The sequence below is a fragment of the Cydia strobilella genome, chromosome 24 (assembly GCF_947568885.1).
Source record: "Cydia strobilella chromosome 24, ilCydStro3.1, whole genome shotgun sequence".
In the NCBI taxonomy this organism is placed as follows: Eukaryota; Metazoa; Arthropoda; class Insecta; order Lepidoptera; family Tortricidae; genus Cydia; species Cydia strobilella.
The window spans coordinates 5,853,550-5,871,273 of NC_086064.1; the positions used below are offsets into that span (position 1 = coordinate 5,853,550).

Consider the following 17,724-nt stretch of genomic DNA (forward strand, 5'->3'; position numbering starts at 1 on the left):
TCACTTACTCGTTTATGATTAAACTAAATTTATAGTGAATTATATTATAATGATTATAATAAAATTGCACATATACATTCTTTATGAATTGATATACGTATTTTAATAGAAGTTTTAGGATTTGGAACGCCGATAAACGAATGGGAGAACTTTACTTTTGGTATTATAGGTTGCGGACACCTCGGGTCAGTTTAAAAAGTGATTTTTCTTAATTAAAATCACATCTATAACTATTATGTGTCCTCCAGTTAAATTCGAAGATACCATAGATAGATGTGACACAATAACAACATTAGAAAATTATATTTATAATGTTATTTTGACTTGTTGTCTTCACTGTCGTAAAACAGCCGTACCGCGACTTGGATTGCATTGCCTACGTTCAGTGGTTTGCTCTCTGCCGGTACCGACGTAAAACGGGATAGGTACTTTATATTAAATTTAAATAATTATGTCATGTTATATTATACATTAAGATATCGTATTAATGAATATTATTATAATTCGTATAGTTAAACTCTCTTCTACGAGGATCATACAGCGCGACACTCTGAGCGTGCGTGCGGGCATCGTAGTAGGTAAGAGTCTCGTGTAGGTCGTCGTTTAGATTTATTTAGTTTTTGGTCCGGCGTATTTATTTATTTATAATAATTTAACGTATGATATTATCTGAATGTTGATATTGGAACAAACGATATAAATTATTTTGACATAAAAATCTGTTTAGGTTGATATGTATATATTATATGTAAGTACCTAAATATTATGTATTCATCATCATAGGAACACGAGAAGTCTAAAACCTGTGTTTATATACTTTTTTTTTTTTTTTTTTTTTTTCTTTTTTGTAAAGTGAGGTGAGTGGGTGCGGGGATGTTGGGTGTCCCTGTCTGTTTTGTGCACTATTTGCGAATCCTTTATCTAATTGGTCAGTTCATCGACTAGTCGTCGTTATCAGTAGCAGATCACTCACAGGTCAGGTGAGGTTCGCGGGTAAAGTAAAAAAGAAAAATATCTTACCAGTTAATTAATATTTTCTTCTTCTTCTTCGGGTTGGTGTGGTGAATTTTTTTTGTATGTACCGCTCGTGGTTCAATTTTGGATTGTTTCGCTTCCTCCGGTATCAATAGATACTTAGCACAAGCGATGCTTACGAGCTGGACGCTGTAGAAGTTAGAAGTGTTGCGCGGTGCCGGGTAAGTAAGTAATTGTAATAAATGTACGTACCTACGATGATACTAGACTATTAGTAGTTATAATAGATAGATATTTTGGATAACATAGGATGGGTAGAGATCGATTGATAGTTTGTTTGTCCGTCTGTGTCGCTACAGAAACTTTTTATCGTAATCGTATCATAGAATTATTTGCGGCCCTGAAAAGGGCCTTTTTGTATTTGCGTCTGCGCGATACGGTAATACCCACGTTAGTATATATTACACGATATCGCGCGCGACGACGCTGACAGTGCAGCGCTTAACCTCCGAAACCGTAGAGGGTGCGGCCTTGACGCTTCAGAGCGTAGACGACGTCCATGGCGGTGACGGTCTTCCTCTTGGCGTGCTCGGTGTAGGTGACCGCGTCACGGATCACGTTCTCGAGGAACACCTTGAGAACACCGCGGGTCTCCTCGTAGATCAGGCCGGAGATACGCTTGACGCCACCTCTGCGGGCGAGACGACGGATGGCGGGCTTGGTGATACCCTGGATGTTATCACGGAGCACCTTCCTGTGGCGCTTGGCTCCTCCTTTCCCCAGACCTTTACCTCCCTTACCGCGACCGGTCATTGCGACTTGTTGTAGTAGAGATTAGACTTCTCGAACGGAATACTCAACACACGACTTGCGCCGCGCGTCGACACGAGTGGAATAGCTAGCTAGCCATCATTTTGCCGCTATTTATACGTTTTACCCTATTGCGGGGCGAAGGGGGACGGGGTAAGATATATCAGAGCATTATTATTTGACTTACTTTTCATATATCTAAAGAAATATAATATTATATATACCTATTGATAAATAATTTCATATTATATGATATTTAAATAAATTTTGGATACCTGAACGTAGGGCATAATATATACTATAAAAACGGTGGTCGGCTTACGGATTAGATCCTCTTGTGAAGGATTCTTCTCCTCTAATATTTTTGTAAGCATTCAATCAGTGGTAATAATTTTGTCGATATAATAAAATTTGATGTCTTAAAATAGCGCTTAATATGAGAGTCACGTGACGATTTTAATTTACTTTCCAATATATTAGTGTGTTAACTCCTATTATTATAGGATAGGAAATAAGTTCTTTCTTAAATAATCCTTACAGTATAGTAGTATTTCGTGTATCGTAGTTAAATTTCATATATACCTCCGTACATTTTGTGTACGGTTGGTTATGTGTAAATTAAATTTATATATTTATTTATTTATTTTTTGTAATGACCATGCAGTGATCGATTTATCTACGCAAGTGTTTGTTCAAAGAAACAATTGTGAATTTTAGAATCATGTGTGGCCCTGAAAAGGGCCTTTTGATATATGACTGACAGAAGCGTCACGTTCGCACGTCCAGACGCAAAACGCGTAACGTAACCGTATGCGTTCGCGCAGACTGCGTCCTGTGATGTTGCTCCGTGCCAGTATAAACGTGGTGGTTTAGGCACGTTCACCGCGGATCCTGCGAGCCAGCTGGATGTCCTTGGGCATGATGGTCACACGCTTGGCGTGGATAGCGCACAGGTTGGTGTCCTCGAAGAGACCGACGAGGTAAGCCTCGCTGGCCTCCTGGAGAGCCATAACGGCAGAGCTCTGGAAGCGCAGATCGGTCTTGAAGTCCTGAGCGATCTCACGCACCAGACGCTGGAAGGGCAGCTTGCGGATCAGAAGCTCAGTGCTCTTCTGGTAGCGACGGATCTCACGGAGGGCGACGGTGCCGGGCCTGTAACGATGGGGCTTCTTGACGCCGCCGGTGGCGGGCGCGCTCTTGCGGGCCGCCTTGGTGGCGAGCTGTTTGCGGGGCGCTTTACCACCGGTGGATTTACGAGCGGTCTGCTTGGTACGGGCCATTGTCAATAATAATAATACGCGTGCGTGTACGTTACGTTAACGAGTCACGAGAGGGAATAAGCGATTTTTCGCCAGCGAGACGCTATTTATACGTGCTGGCTGGTCGGAAAGGGACGGGGTTAGTGTCCGTGTGAGCGAGAGGGCTATAAAATTCACATACACGTCCCCCTCGCCCCTCTTCCTTTCTCACCAACACAAAATTTCTGATTAGAATAACAATAATATTATTGAATATTAATATTAATTAATAAATAAATAAATAAAATAAATACATACATACATACATACATATATTTCATTTAAATAACAGTCATCGCTATCTAAATTCGCCTCGATCGCCGGTTCAATCTAGTTAGGTCAGGTTATGTTAGGTTTCGCGGAGTTAGGTTTGATCGAGTTAGGTTAGGTTAGGTTAGGTTAGGTCAAAGTTAGGTTAGGTTTTTTTTTTTTTTTTTTTTTTGTCATACAAAACCTAACCTAACTCGATCAAACCTAACTTTTTTTTTTATAATGTCAGGTTATGTTAGGTTTCGCGGAGTTAGGTTTGATCGAGTTAGGTTAGGTTAGGTCAAAGTTAGGTTAGGTTTTTTTTTGTCACTCAAAACCTAACCTAACCTAACCTAACTCGATCAAACCTAACTTTTTTTTTATAATGTCAGGTTATGTTAGGTTTCGCGGAGTTAGGTTTGATCGAGTTAGGTCAAAGTTAGGTTAGGTTTTTTTTTGTCACTCAAAACCTAACCTAACCTAACCTAACTCGATCAAACCTAACTTTTTTTTATAATGTCATTCAAAACCTAACCTAACTCCGCGAAACCTAACATAACTTTATGTTTTATAAAAACCTAACCTAAATTTAAATTAATATCCATAACGTCTCACGTTACACATATCTAGTATTAGATATATGCATACACTAAGCGTATGTGTTATTATTGTTGATTCCTTATTTAATACCCTTACATGTTGACACAGCTTTCGTGTTGATAATGTGTGTAATTGATATTAATCTACCGATTGACACCGTATGCACGGCTATCTAGAAACTTCTTATATTATATATTCAGAACGTATTTGTGGCCCTGAAAAGGGCCTTTTTGGTTGTTGTACAAACCACACTCTCGCAGCGTGTCGTGTCGCAATACGAACTACCTAAACCCATTACACTAAAAGTGTATTGAGAAGACAGATAGCATACGAGGAACGACGGACGCGCTTACTTGGAGCTGGTGTACTTGGTGACGGCCTTGGTGCCTTCACTGACGGCGTGCTTGGCGAGCTCACCGGGCAGCAAGAGCCTCACGGATGTCTGCACCTCCCTGCTGGTGATGGTGGACCTCTTGTTGTAGTGAGCGAGGCGGGAGGCCTCGGCGGCGATGCGCTCGAAGATGTCGTTCACGAAAGAGTTCATGATCGACATGGCCTTGCTGGAGATACCGGTGTCGGGGTGGACCTGCTTGAGCACCTTGTAGATGTAAATGGCGTAGCTCTCCTTGCGCTTATGCTTCTTCTTTTTCTTCGAGTCCGACTTGGAGATGTTCTTCTGGGCCTTGCCGGATTTCTTGGCGGCCTTACCGCTAGTCTTGGGTGGCATTGTGATATAGTTAGATGCTTACAGTACGATAGCCGAACTGGGAATAAAAATTTTGTCGTTGTTGCGCTCATTTTGTTAAAGCGGAGAACGGTAAATAGGGGATTAAAGATCGAGCGTCGCGCTCGCGGTATCTCGACCAATAGCGTTCGTGCATCATTAGTATCGTCGGTCGGCATGGTGGGGAGTGAGAGCAAGCGCGTATTGATATTACTTACATATAGGTATTATTATTTTGATTATAAAATATATCAAAAAAAAAAAAAAAAAAAAAATTATGAACATCATATGCCGTACCATCGATTATACCATCATCAGTTTTGTTCAAAACCGTAGGCGGATAACAATTATATTAATTAAATGTATAGCTTTATGTTTATTTACTATTGTTGTTGTTGTTACAGTGACAGACTGCTGTAGATGAGCAAGTAATAGCTCTGAGCCATCACATTACCTTTATTTGTCGTTTATTTATTATACTTCTTGACGACGAAGTCTCAAGTCTCTCATTTAGAGACGTGTGTAGTGATGTGTTTTGCAATCAGAAAAATAATCTCATTAGAATTCAGAATTATCTACTTACCGTAATTATATTATAATTAATCGATATTCATCGTTCATATATATGTATATGATATAATTATATTGATCGATCGAATGACATCGTACACGTATGCGTTATGCCATGAAACTTACAACGTTATCACAGAATCATATTGTGGCCCTGAAAAGGGCCTTTTGTAACGGTCACTCGGGCGGGAATATAACAGAGGCCACATTCACCAATCGCCGGGTGTTACCGCTATAGATGTAGCCTGATGAGAAGTGAGTACACTTAAGCCTTCTTCTCGGTCTTCTTGGGCAGGAGCACGGCCTGAATGTTAGGCAGCACACCACCCTGGGCGATGGTCACACCGGAGAGGAGCTTGTTCAACTCCTCGTCGTTGCGGATCGCCAGCTGGAGATGCCTAGGGATGATCCTGGTCTTCTTGTTGTCGCGAGCGGCGTTGCCTGCCAACTCGAGAACCTCAGCGGCCAGGTACTCCATGACGGCGGCTAGGTACACCGGGGCACCGGCACCGACGCGCTCGGCGTAGTTGCCCTTGCGTAGAAGCCTGTGGATACGACCGACGGGGAACTGAAGTCCGGCACGGTTAGAACGGGACTTTGCCTTTCCCTTAACCTTGCCACCTTTACCGCGTCCAGACATGTTTAAAGAGAGATTTAAGTTTAGTTTACACACACACGAAACGAGAGCACGATTGCTTGCTTGCGAGTGTATACGCTTTTTTTTAGTAGTTGCCTTTATTTTATACGTTCACGGTGTACGCTGATAGTGGGGATACAACGAGCCGACATAACACGAGCCCGATCGACCAATCAACGAGTCGCGTGCAAGAGCGCAAATTAGAAATATAAAATAAAAACATTTCAATTTATACATCAAAGTATAACTAACTAATAAAAATAACACAATTAACAAAATATTCCGTAAATTATATACTTATATTTATGTAGTTGTTGTTGTTGTTGTAAATGTAAGACTTCAAATAATACAGTTATATTTATCATTCACCATCGATAAGAAAATATTCTGTGTAAGTATTCATGAAAACCTAACCTAATCAGTCTTATCAGTGAGATCTCATCAATATCATCAATAATCTTGAGACTTTTGCCATAAGACTCGATTTGAGATTGACTTTTATTTTATTTTATTTTATTTTATTTTATATACCTTTATTCTAATATTGATTGCGATCGATCGACTCGTGTATGTGTGTTGTGCTTATTGCAATGAAACAGAGGCGATATGAACCTTTGAATAAATTTGTTAGCCCTGAAAAGGGCTTTTTGATGTGCGTTTAACGCGCACAGGCGTATGACGAGAGGCGTGTGAACAGGCGACACGTCGTCGTATATACGATATATAGCGACGACAATCGACATATCCTCCACCATCACGGCCGATGTAAGTACGACGACGACAATGTGGCGCAGTCTTCTTACTTCTTCGAGGCAGCCTTCTTGGCGGCGGGCTTCGCTTTGGGAGCGGCCGCGGCCTTCTTGGGCTTGGGAGCTTTAGGCTTCTTGGTCGGCGGCTTCGCGGTCTTCTTGGCCTTAGGCGCGGCGGCGCTCTTGCCCTTGGCGGGGGTGGAAGGTTTCTTCGCGGCGGGCTTCTTCTTGGCGGCGGCGGCCTTCTTGTCCTTCGTGGCGGCCTTAGGCTTGGCCGGGGACGCAGCGGCCTTCTTCGCCTTAGCGGGCTTAGCCGCGGCGGGCTTCTTAGCGGCGGCTGAAGATTTAGCGGCGCTAGATTTCTTGGCCGCGGCGGGCTTCTTGCCGGCCGATGATGACTTCGACTCCAGTTTGAAGGAGCCGGACGCGCCCTTGCCTTTGGTCTGAATGAGTGCGCCGGATTCGACTGCGCTCTTCAGATATTTTCTGATGAAAGGGGCCAGCTTCTCGGCGTCGACCTTGTACTGGGCGGCGATGTACTTCTTGATAGCCTGCAGGGACGAACCGCTTCTCTCCTTCAACTCCTTGATGGCGCTGTTAACCATCTCGGACGTCTTAGGGTGGGTGGGTTTCGCCTTAGGCTTCTTAGCGCCAGCGGAGGCGGACGCCTTAGGCTTCTTCGCGGGCGTCGCCGGGGCGGGAGCGTCGGCAGCAACTGCGGTGTCGGCCATATTTATTTATTAATCGTCAAGTAAGTAAATATAATTAAAGTAAACTAGTAAATCGCACAAACTGCGCAAAGAGAATACAGCGGACGCGTGTAAGCGGAGCGCTGCGCTGGCGAGTACTAAACACGGCTTATTGGGGGCGCCACTTTTTATATATACTCCGGCTTAACCGTAACGCAGACCCTTATGTCGCGGGACGTTTTCTCGTAATAACACTTCCAAGTTTTCACTTACTCGTTTATGATTAAACTAAATTTATAGTGAATTATATTATAATGATTATAATAAAATTGCACATATACATTCTTTATGAATTGATATACGTATTTTAATAGAAGTTTTAGGATTTGGAACGCCGATAAACGAATGGGAGAACTTTACTTTTGGTATTATAGGTTGCGGACACCTCGGGTCAGTTTAAAAAGTGATTTTTCTTAATTAAAATCACATCTATAACTATTATGTGTCCTCCAGTTAAATTCGAAGATACCATAGATAGATGTGACACAATAACAACATTAGAAAATTATATTTATAATGTTATTTTGACTTGTTGTCTTCACTGTCGTAAAACAGCCGTACCGCGACTTGGATTGCATTGCCTACGTTCAGTGGTTTGCTCTCTGCCGGTACCGACGTAAAACGGGATAGGTACTTTATATTAAATTTAAATAATTATGTCATGTTATATTATACATTAAGATATCGTATTAATGAATATTATTATAATTCGTATAGTTAAACTCTCTTCTACGAGGATCATACAGCGCGACACTCTGAGCGTGCGTGCGGGCATCGTAGTAGGTAAGAGTCTCGTGTAGGTCGTCGTTTAGATTTATTTAGTTTTTGGTCCGGCGTATTTATTTATTTATAATAATTTAACGTATGATATTATCTGAATGTTGATATTGGAACAAACGATATAAATTATTTTGACATAAAAATCTGTTTAGGTTGATATGTATATATTATATGTAAGTACCTAAATATTATGTATTCATCATCATAGGAACACGAGAAGTCTAAAACCTGTGTTTATATACTTTTTTTTTTTTTTTTTTTTTTTCTTTTTTGTAAAGTGAGGTGAGTGGGTGCGGGGATGTTGGGTGTCCCTGTCTGTTTTGTGCACTATTTGCGAATCCTTTATCTAATTGGTCAGTTCATCGACTAGTCGTCGTTATCAGTAGCAGATCACTCACAGGTCAGGTGAGGTTCGCGGGTAAAGTAAAAAAGAAAAATATCTTACCAGTTAATTAATATTTTCTTCTTCTTCTTCGGGTTGGTGTGGTGAATTTTTTTTGTATGTACCGCTCGTGGTTCAATTTTGGATTGTTTCGCTTCCTCCGGTATCAATAGATACTTAGCACAAGCGATGCTTACGAGCTGGACGCTGTAGAAGTTAGAAGTGTTGCGCGGTGCCGGGTAAGTAAGTAATTGTAATAAATGTACGTACCTACGATGATACTAGACTATTAGTAGTTATAATAGATAGATATTTTGGATAACATAGGATGGGTAGAGATCGATTGATAGTTTGTTTGTCCGTCTGTGTCGCTACAGAAACTTTTTATCGTAATCGTATCATAGAATTATTTGCGGCCCTGAAAAGGGCCTTTTTGTATTTGCGTCTGCGCGATACGGTAATACCCACGTTAGTATATATTACACGATATCGCGCGCGACGACGCTGACAGTGCAGCGCTTAACCTCCGAAACCGTAGAGGGTGCGGCCTTGACGCTTCAGAGCGTAGACGACGTCCATGGCGGTGACGGTCTTCCTCTTGGCGTGCTCGGTGTAGGTGACCGCGTCACGGATCACGTTCTCGAGGAACACCTTGAGAACACCGCGGGTCTCCTCGTAGATCAGGCCGGAGATACGCTTGACGCCACCTCTGCGGGCGAGACGACGGATGGCGGGCTTGGTGATACCCTGGATGTTATCACGGAGCACCTTCCTGTGGCGCTTGGCTCCTCCTTTCCCCAGACCTTTACCTCCCTTACCGCGACCGGTCATTGCGACTTGTTGTAGTAGAGATTAGACTTCTCGAACGGAATACTCAACACACGACTTGCGCCGCGCGTCGACACGAGTGGAATAGCTAGCTAGCCATCATTTTGCCGCTATTTATACGTTTTACCCTATTGCGGGGCGAAGGGGGACGGGGTAAGATATATCAGAGCATTATTATTTGACTTACTTTTCATATATCTAAAGAAATATAATATTATATATACCTATTGATAAATAATTTCATATTATATGATATTTAAATAAATTTTGGATACCTGAACGTAGGGCATAATATATACTATAAAAACGGTGGTCGGCTTACGGATTAGATCCTCTTGTGAAGGATTCTTCTCCTCTAATATTTTTGTAAGCATTCAATCAGTGGTAATAATTTTGTCGATATAATAAAATTTGATGTCTTAAAATAGCGCTTAATATGAGAGTCACGTGACGATTTTAATTTACTTTCCAATATATTAGTGTGTTAACTCCTATTATTATAGGATAGGAAATAAGTTCTTTCTTAAATAATCCTTACAGTATAGTAGTATTTCGTGTATCGTAGTTAAATTTCATATATACCTCCGTACATTTTGTGTACGGTTGGTTATGTGTAAATTAAATTTATATATTTATTTATTTATTTTTTGTAATGACCATGCAGTGATCGATTTATCTACGCAAGTGTTTGTTCAAAGAAACAATTGTGAATTTTAGAATCATGTGTGGCCCTGAAAAGGGCCTTTTGATATATGACTGACAGAAGCGTCACGTTCGCACGTCCAGACGCAAAACGCGTAACGTAACCGTATGCGTTCGCGCAGACTGCGTCCTGTGATGTTGCTCCGTGCCAGTATAAACGTGGTGGTTTAGGCACGTTCACCGCGGATCCTGCGAGCCAGCTGGATGTCCTTGGGCATGATGGTCACACGCTTGGCGTGGATAGCGCACAGGTTGGTGTCCTCGAAGAGACCGACGAGGTAAGCCTCGCTGGCCTCCTGGAGAGCCATAACGGCAGAGCTCTGGAAGCGCAGATCGGTCTTGAAGTCCTGAGCGATCTCACGCACCAGACGCTGGAAGGGCAGCTTGCGGATCAGAAGCTCAGTGCTCTTCTGGTAGCGACGGATCTCACGGAGGGCGACGGTGCCGGGCCTGTAACGATGGGGCTTCTTGACGCCGCCGGTGGCGGGCGCGCTCTTGCGGGCCGCCTTGGTGGCGAGCTGTTTGCGGGGCGCTTTACCACCGGTGGATTTACGAGCGGTCTGCTTGGTACGGGCCATTGTCAATAATAATAATACGCGTGCGTGTACGTTACGTTAACGAGTCACGAGAGGGAATAAGCGATTTTTCGCCAGCGAGACGCTATTTATACGTGCTGGCTGGTCGGAAAGGGACGGGGTTAGTGTCCGTGTGAGCGAGAGGGCTATAAAATTCACATACACGTCCCCCTCGCCCCTCTTCCTTTCTCACCAACACAAAATTTCTGATTAGAATAACAATAATATTATTGAATATTAATATTAATTAATAAATAAATAAATAAAATAAATACATACATACATACATACATATATTTCATTTAAATAACAGTCATCGCTATCTAAATTCGCCTCGATCGCCGGTTCAATCTAGTTAGGTCAGGTTATGTTAGGTTTCGCGGAGTTAGGTTTGATCGAGTTAGGTTAGGTTAGGTTAGGTTAGGTCAAAGTTAGGTTAGGTTTTTTTTTTTTTTTTTTTTTTGTCATACAAAACCTAACCTAACTCGATCAAACCTAACTTTTTTTTTTATAATGTCAGGTTATGTTAGGTTTCGCGGAGTTAGGTTTGATCGAGTTAGGTTAGGTTAGGTCAAAGTTAGGTTAGGTTTTTTTTTGTCACTCAAAACCTAACCTAACCTAACCTAACTCGATCAAACCTAACTTTTTTTTTATAATGTCAGGTTATGTTAGGTTTCGCGGAGTTAGGTTTGATCGAGTTAGGTCAAAGTTAGGTTAGGTTTTTTTTTGTCACTCAAAACCTAACCTAACCTAACCTAACTCGATCAAACCTAACTTTTTTTTATAATGTCATTCAAAACCTAACCTAACTCCGCGAAACCTAACATAACTTTATGTTTTATAAAAACCTAACCTAAATTTAAATTAATATCCATAACGTCTCACGTTACACATATCTAGTATTAGATATATGCATACACTAAGCGTATGTGTTATTATTGTTGATTCCTTATTTAATACCCTTACATGTTGACACAGCTTTCGTGTTGATAATGTGTGTAATTGATATTAATCTACCGATTGACACCGTATGCACGGCTATCTAGAAACTTCTTATATTATATATTCAGAACGTATTTGTGGCCCTGAAAAGGGCCTTTTTGGTTGTTGTACAAACCACACTCTCGCAGCGTGTCGTGTCGCAATACGAACTACCTAAACCCATTACACTAAAAGTGTATTGAGAAGACAGATAGCATACGAGGAACGACGGACGCGCTTACTTGGAGCTGGTGTACTTGGTGACGGCCTTGGTGCCTTCACTGACGGCGTGCTTGGCGAGCTCACCGGGCAGCAAGAGCCTCACGGATGTCTGCACCTCCCTGCTGGTGATGGTGGACCTCTTGTTGTAGTGAGCGAGGCGGGAGGCCTCGGCGGCGATGCGCTCGAAGATGTCGTTCACGAAAGAGTTCATGATCGACATGGCCTTGCTGGAGATACCGGTGTCGGGGTGGACCTGCTTGAGCACCTTGTAGATGTAAATGGCGTAGCTCTCCTTGCGCTTATGCTTCTTCTTTTTCTTCGAGTCCGACTTGGAGATGTTCTTCTGGGCCTTGCCGGATTTCTTGGCGGCCTTACCGCTAGTCTTGGGTGGCATTGTGATATAGTTAGATGCTTACAGTACGATAGCCGAACTGGGAATAAAAATTTTGTCGTTGTTGCGCTCATTTTGTTAAAGCGGAGAACGGTAAATAGGGGATTAAAGATCGAGCGTCGCGCTCGCGGTATCTCGACCAATAGCGTTCGTGCATCATTAGTATCGTCGGTCGGCATGGTGGGGAGTGAGAGCAAGCGCGTATTGATATTACTTACATATAGGTATTATTATTTTGATTATAAAATATATCAAAAAAAAAAAAAAAAAAAAAATTATGAACATCATATGCCGTACCATCGATTATACCATCATCAGTTTTGTTCAAAACCGTAGGCGGATAACAATTATATTAATTAAATGTATAGCTTTATGTTTATTTACTATTGTTGTTGTTGTTACAGTGACAGACTGCTGTAGATGAGCAAGTAATAGCTCTGAGCCATCACATTACCTTTATTTGTCGTTTATTTATTATACTTCTTGACGACGAAGTCTCAAGTCTCTCATTTAGAGACGTGTGTAGTGATGTGTTTTGCAATCAGAAAAATAATCTCATTAGAATTCAGAATTATCTACTTACCGTAATTATATTATAATTAATCGATATTCATCGTTCATATATATGTATATGATATAATTATATTGATCGATCGAATGACATCGTACACGTATGCGTTATGCCATGAAACTTACAACGTTATCACAGAATCATATTGTGGCCCTGAAAAGGGCCTTTTGTAACGGTCACTCGGGCGGGAATATAACAGAGGCCACATTCACCAATCGCCGGGTGTTACCGCTATAGATGTAGCCTGATGAGAAGTGAGTACACTTAAGCCTTCTTCTCGGTCTTCTTGGGCAGGAGCACGGCCTGAATGTTAGGCAGCACACCACCCTGGGCGATGGTCACACCGGAGAGGAGCTTGTTCAACTCCTCGTCGTTGCGGATCGCCAGCTGGAGATGCCTAGGGATGATCCTGGTCTTCTTGTTGTCGCGAGCGGCGTTGCCTGCCAACTCGAGAACCTCAGCGGCCAGGTACTCCATGACGGCGGCTAGGTACACCGGGGCACCGGCACCGACGCGCTCGGCGTAGTTGCCCTTGCGTAGAAGCCTGTGGATACGACCGACGGGGAACTGAAGTCCGGCACGGTTAGAACGGGACTTTGCCTTTCCCTTAACCTTGCCACCTTTACCGCGTCCAGACATGTTTAAAGAGAGATTTAAGTTTAGTTTACACACACACGAAACGAGAGCACGATTGCTTGCTTGCGAGTGTATACGCTTTTTTTTAGTAGTTGCCTTTATTTTATACGTTCACGGTGTACGCTGATAGTGGGGATACAACGAGCCGACATAACACGAGCCCGATCGACCAATCAACGAGTCGCGTGCAAGAGCGCAAATTAGAAATATAAAATAAAAACATTTCAATTTATACATCAAAGTATAACTAACTAATAAAAATAACACAATTAACAAAATATTCCGTAAATTATATACTTATATTTATGTAGTTGTTGTTGTTGTTGTAAATGTAAGACTTCAAATAATACAGTTATATTTATCATTCACCATCGATAAGAAAATATTCTGTGTAAGTATTCATGAAAACCTAACCTAATCAGTCTTATCAGTGAGATCTCATCAATATCATCAATAATCTTGAGACTTTTGCCATAAGACTCGATTTGAGATTGACTTTTATTTTATTTTATTTTATTTTATTTTATATACCTTTATTCTAATATTGATTGCGATCGATCGACTCGTGTATGTGTGTTGTGCTTATTGCAATGAAACAGAGGCGATATGAACCTTTGAATAAATTTGTTAGCCCTGAAAAGGGCTTTTTGATGTGCGTTTAACGCGCACAGGCGTATGACGAGAGGCGTGTGAACAGGCGACACGTCGTCGTATATACGATATATAGCGACGACAATCGACATATCCTCCACCATCACGGCCGATGTAAGTACGACGACGACAATGTGGCGCAGTCTTCTTACTTCTTCGAGGCAGCCTTCTTGGCGGCGGGCTTCGCTTTGGGAGCGGCCGCGGCCTTCTTGGGCTTGGGAGCTTTAGGCTTCTTGGTCGGCGGCTTCGCGGTCTTCTTGGCCTTAGGCGCGGCGGCGCTCTTGCCCTTGGCGGGGGTGGAAGGTTTCTTCGCGGCGGGCTTCTTCTTGGCGGCGGCGGCCTTCTTGTCCTTCGTGGCGGCCTTAGGCTTGGCCGGGGACGCAGCGGCCTTCTTCGCCTTAGCGGGCTTAGCCGCGGCGGGCTTCTTAGCGGCGGCTGAAGATTTAGCGGCGCTAGATTTCTTGGCCGCGGCGGGCTTCTTGCCGGCCGATGATGACTTCGACTCCAGTTTGAAGGAGCCGGACGCGCCCTTGCCTTTGGTCTGAATGAGTGCGCCGGATTCGACTGCGCTCTTCAGATATTTTCTGATGAAAGGGGCCAGCTTCTCGGCGTCGACCTTGTACTGGGCGGCGATGTACTTCTTGATAGCCTGCAGGGACGAACCGCTTCTCTCCTTCAACTCCTTGATGGCGCTGTTAACCATCTCGGACGTCTTAGGGTGGGTGGGTTTCGCCTTAGGCTTCTTAGCGCCAGCGGAGGCGGACGCCTTAGGCTTCTTCGCGGGCGTCGCCGGGGCGGGAGCGTCGGCAGCAACTGCGGTGTCGGCCATATTTATTTATTAATCGTCAAGTAAGTAAATATAATTAAAGTAAACTAGTAAATCGCACAAACTGCGCAAAGAGAATACAGCGGACGCGTGTAAGCGGAGCGCTGCGCTGGCGAGTACTAAACACGGCTTATTGGGGGCGCCACTTTTTATATATACTCCGGCTTAACCGTAACGCAGACCCTTATGTCGCGGGACGTTTTCTCGTAATAACACTTCCAAGTTTTCACTTACTCGTTTATGATTAAACTAAATTTATAGTGAATTATATTATAATGATTATAATAAAATTGCACATATACATTCTTTATGAATTGATATACGTATTTTAATAGAAGTTTTAGGATTTGGAACGCCGATAAACGAATGGGAGAACTTTACTTTTGGTATTATAGGTTGCGGACACCTCGGGTCAGTTTAAAAAGTGATTTTTCTTAATTAAAATCACATCTATAACTATTATGTGTCCTCCAGTTAAATTCGAAGATACCATAGATAGATGTGACACAATAACAACATTAGAAAATTATATTTATAATGTTATTTTGACTTGTTGTCTTCACTGTCGTAAAACAGCCGTACCGCGACTTGGATTGCATTGCCTACGTTCAGTGGTTTGCTCTCTGCCGGTACCGACGTAAAACGGGATAGGTACTTTATATTAAATTTAAATAATTATGTCATGTTATATTATACATTAAGATATCGTATTAATGAATATTATTATAATTCGTATAGTTAAACTCTCTTCTACGAGGATCATACAGCGCGACACTCTGAGCGTGCGTGCGGGCATCGTAGTAGGTAAGAGTCTCGTGTAGGTCGTCGTTTAGATTTATTTAGTTTTTGGTCCGGCGTATTTATTTATTTATAATAATTTAACGTATGATATTATCTGAATGTTGATATTGGAACAAACGATATAAATTATTTTGACATAAAAATCTGTTTAGGTTGATATGTATATATTATATGTAAGTACCTAAATATTATGTATTCATCATCATAGGAACACGAGAAGTCTAAAACCTGTGTTTATATACTTTTTTTTTTTTTTTTTTTTTTTCTTTTTTGTAAAGTGAGGTGAGTGGGTGCGGGGATGTTGGGTGTCCCTGTCTGTTTTGTGCACTATTTGCGAATCCTTTATCTAATTGGTCAGTTCATCGACTAGTCGTCGTTATCAGTAGCAGATCACTCACAGGTCAGGTGAGGTTCGCGGGTAAAGTAAAAAAGAAAAATATCTTACCAGTTAATTAATATTTTCTTCTTCTTCTTCGGGTTGGTGTGGTGAATTTTTTTTGTATGTACCGCTCGTGGTTCAATTTTGGATTGTTTCGCTTCCTCCGGTATCAATAGATACTTAGCACAAGCGATGCTTACGAGCTGGACGCTGTAGAAGTTAGAAGTGTTGCGCGGTGCCGGGTAAGTAAGTAATTGTAATAAATGTACGTACCTACGATGATACTAGACTATTAGTAGTTATAATAGATAGATATTTTGGATAACATAGGATGGGTAGAGATCGATTGATAGTTTGTTTGTCCGTCTGTGTCGCTACAGAAACTTTTTATCGTAATCGTATCATAGAATTATTTGCGGCCCTGAAAAGGGCCTTTTTGTATTTGCGTCTGCGCGATACGGTAATACCCACGTTAGTATATATTACACGATATCGCGCGCGACGACGCTGACAGTGCAGCGCTTAACCTCCGAAACCGTAGAGGGTGCGGCCTTGACGCTTCAGAGCGTAGACGACGTCCATGGCGGTGACGGTCTTCCTCTTGGCGTGCTCGGTGTAGGTGACCGCGTCACGGATCACGTTCTCGAGGAACACCTTGAGAACACCGCGGGTCTCCTCGTAGATCAGGCCGGAGATACGCTTGACGCCACCTCTGCGGGCGAGACGACGGATGGCGGGCTTGGTGATACCCTGGATGTTATCACGGAGCACCTTCCTGTGGCGCTTGGCTCCTCCTTTCCCCAGACCTTTACCTCCCTTACCGCGACCGGTCATTGCGACTTGTTGTAGTAGAGATTAGACTTCTCGAACGGAATACTCAACACACGACTTGCGCCGCGCGTCGACACGAGTGGAATAGCTAGCTAGCCATCATTTTGCCGCTATTTATACGTTTTACCCTATTGCGGGGCGAAGGGGGACGGGGTAAGATATATCAGAGCATTATTATTTGACTTACTTTTCATATATCTAAAGAAATATAATATTATATATACCTATTGATAAATAATTTCATATTATATGATATTTAAATAAATTTTGGATACCTGAACGTAGGGCATAATATATACTATAAAAACGGTGGTCGGCTTACGGATTAGATCCTCTTGTGAAGGATTCTTCTCCTCTAATATTTTTGTAAGCATTCAATCAGTGGTAATAATTTTGTCGATATAATAAAATTTGATGTCTTAAAATAGCGCTTAATATGAGAGTCACGTGACGATTTTAATTTACTTTCCAATATATTAGTGTGTTAACTCCTATTATTATAGGATAGGAAATAAGTTCTTTCTTAAATAATCCTTACAGTATAGTAGTATTTCGTGTATCGTAGTTAAATTTCATATATACCTCCGTACATTTTGTGTACGGTTGGTTATGTGTAAATTAAATTTATATATTTATTTATTTATTTTTTGTAATGACCATGCAGTGATCGATTTATCTACGCAAGTGTTTGTTCAAAGAAACAATTGTGAATTTTAGAATCATGTGTGGCCCTGAAAAGGGCCTTTTGATATATGACTGACAGAAGCGTCACGTTCGCACGTCCAGACGCAAAACGCGTAACGTAAC

At 42.1% G+C, this 17,724-nt stretch overlaps 5 protein-coding genes and 1 pseudogene across 5 annotated transcripts; all 6 read right to left on the reverse strand.

The window, feature by feature from the left end:
• Nucleotides 1–1,476: 1,476 nt before the first annotated feature.
• On the reverse strand, nucleotides 1,477–1,788 carry LOC134752459 (histone H4). The gene has a single exon (XM_063688156.1). The coding sequence runs from the start codon at nucleotides 1,786–1,788 to the stop codon at nucleotides 1,477–1,479; it is 312 nt and encodes a 103-aa protein (XP_063544226.1).
• Nucleotides 1,789–2,654: 866 nt separating this feature from the next.
• Nucleotides 2,655–10,631, reverse strand: LOC134752460 (uncharacterized; annotated as a pseudogene).
• Nucleotides 10,632–11,847: 1,216 nt separating this feature from the next.
• LOC134752463 (histone H2B) lies at nucleotides 11,848–12,225 on the reverse strand. The gene has a single exon (XM_063688157.1). It carries the CDS (start codon nucleotides 12,223–12,225, stop codon nucleotides 11,848–11,850), a length of 378 nt encoding a protein of 125 aa, XP_063544227.1.
• Nucleotides 12,226–13,057: 832 nt separating this feature from the next.
• On the reverse strand, nucleotides 13,058–13,432 carry LOC134752464 (histone H2A). Its single transcript, XM_063688158.1, has one exon. It carries the CDS (start codon nucleotides 13,430–13,432, stop codon nucleotides 13,058–13,060), a length of 375 nt encoding a protein of 124 aa, XP_063544228.1.
• Nucleotides 13,433–14,228: 796 nt separating this feature from the next.
• Nucleotides 14,229–14,909, reverse strand: LOC134752465 (late histone H1-like). The gene has a single exon (XM_063688159.1). The coding sequence runs from the start codon at nucleotides 14,907–14,909 to the stop codon at nucleotides 14,229–14,231; it is 681 nt and encodes a 226-aa protein (XP_063544229.1).
• A 1,699-nt stretch (nucleotides 14,910–16,608) lies between these two features.
• Nucleotides 16,609–16,920, reverse strand: LOC134752466 (histone H4). Its single transcript, XM_063688161.1, has one exon. It carries the CDS (start codon nucleotides 16,918–16,920, stop codon nucleotides 16,609–16,611), a length of 312 nt encoding a protein of 103 aa, XP_063544231.1.
• Between the last annotated feature and the right edge of the window lie 804 nt (nucleotides 16,921–17,724).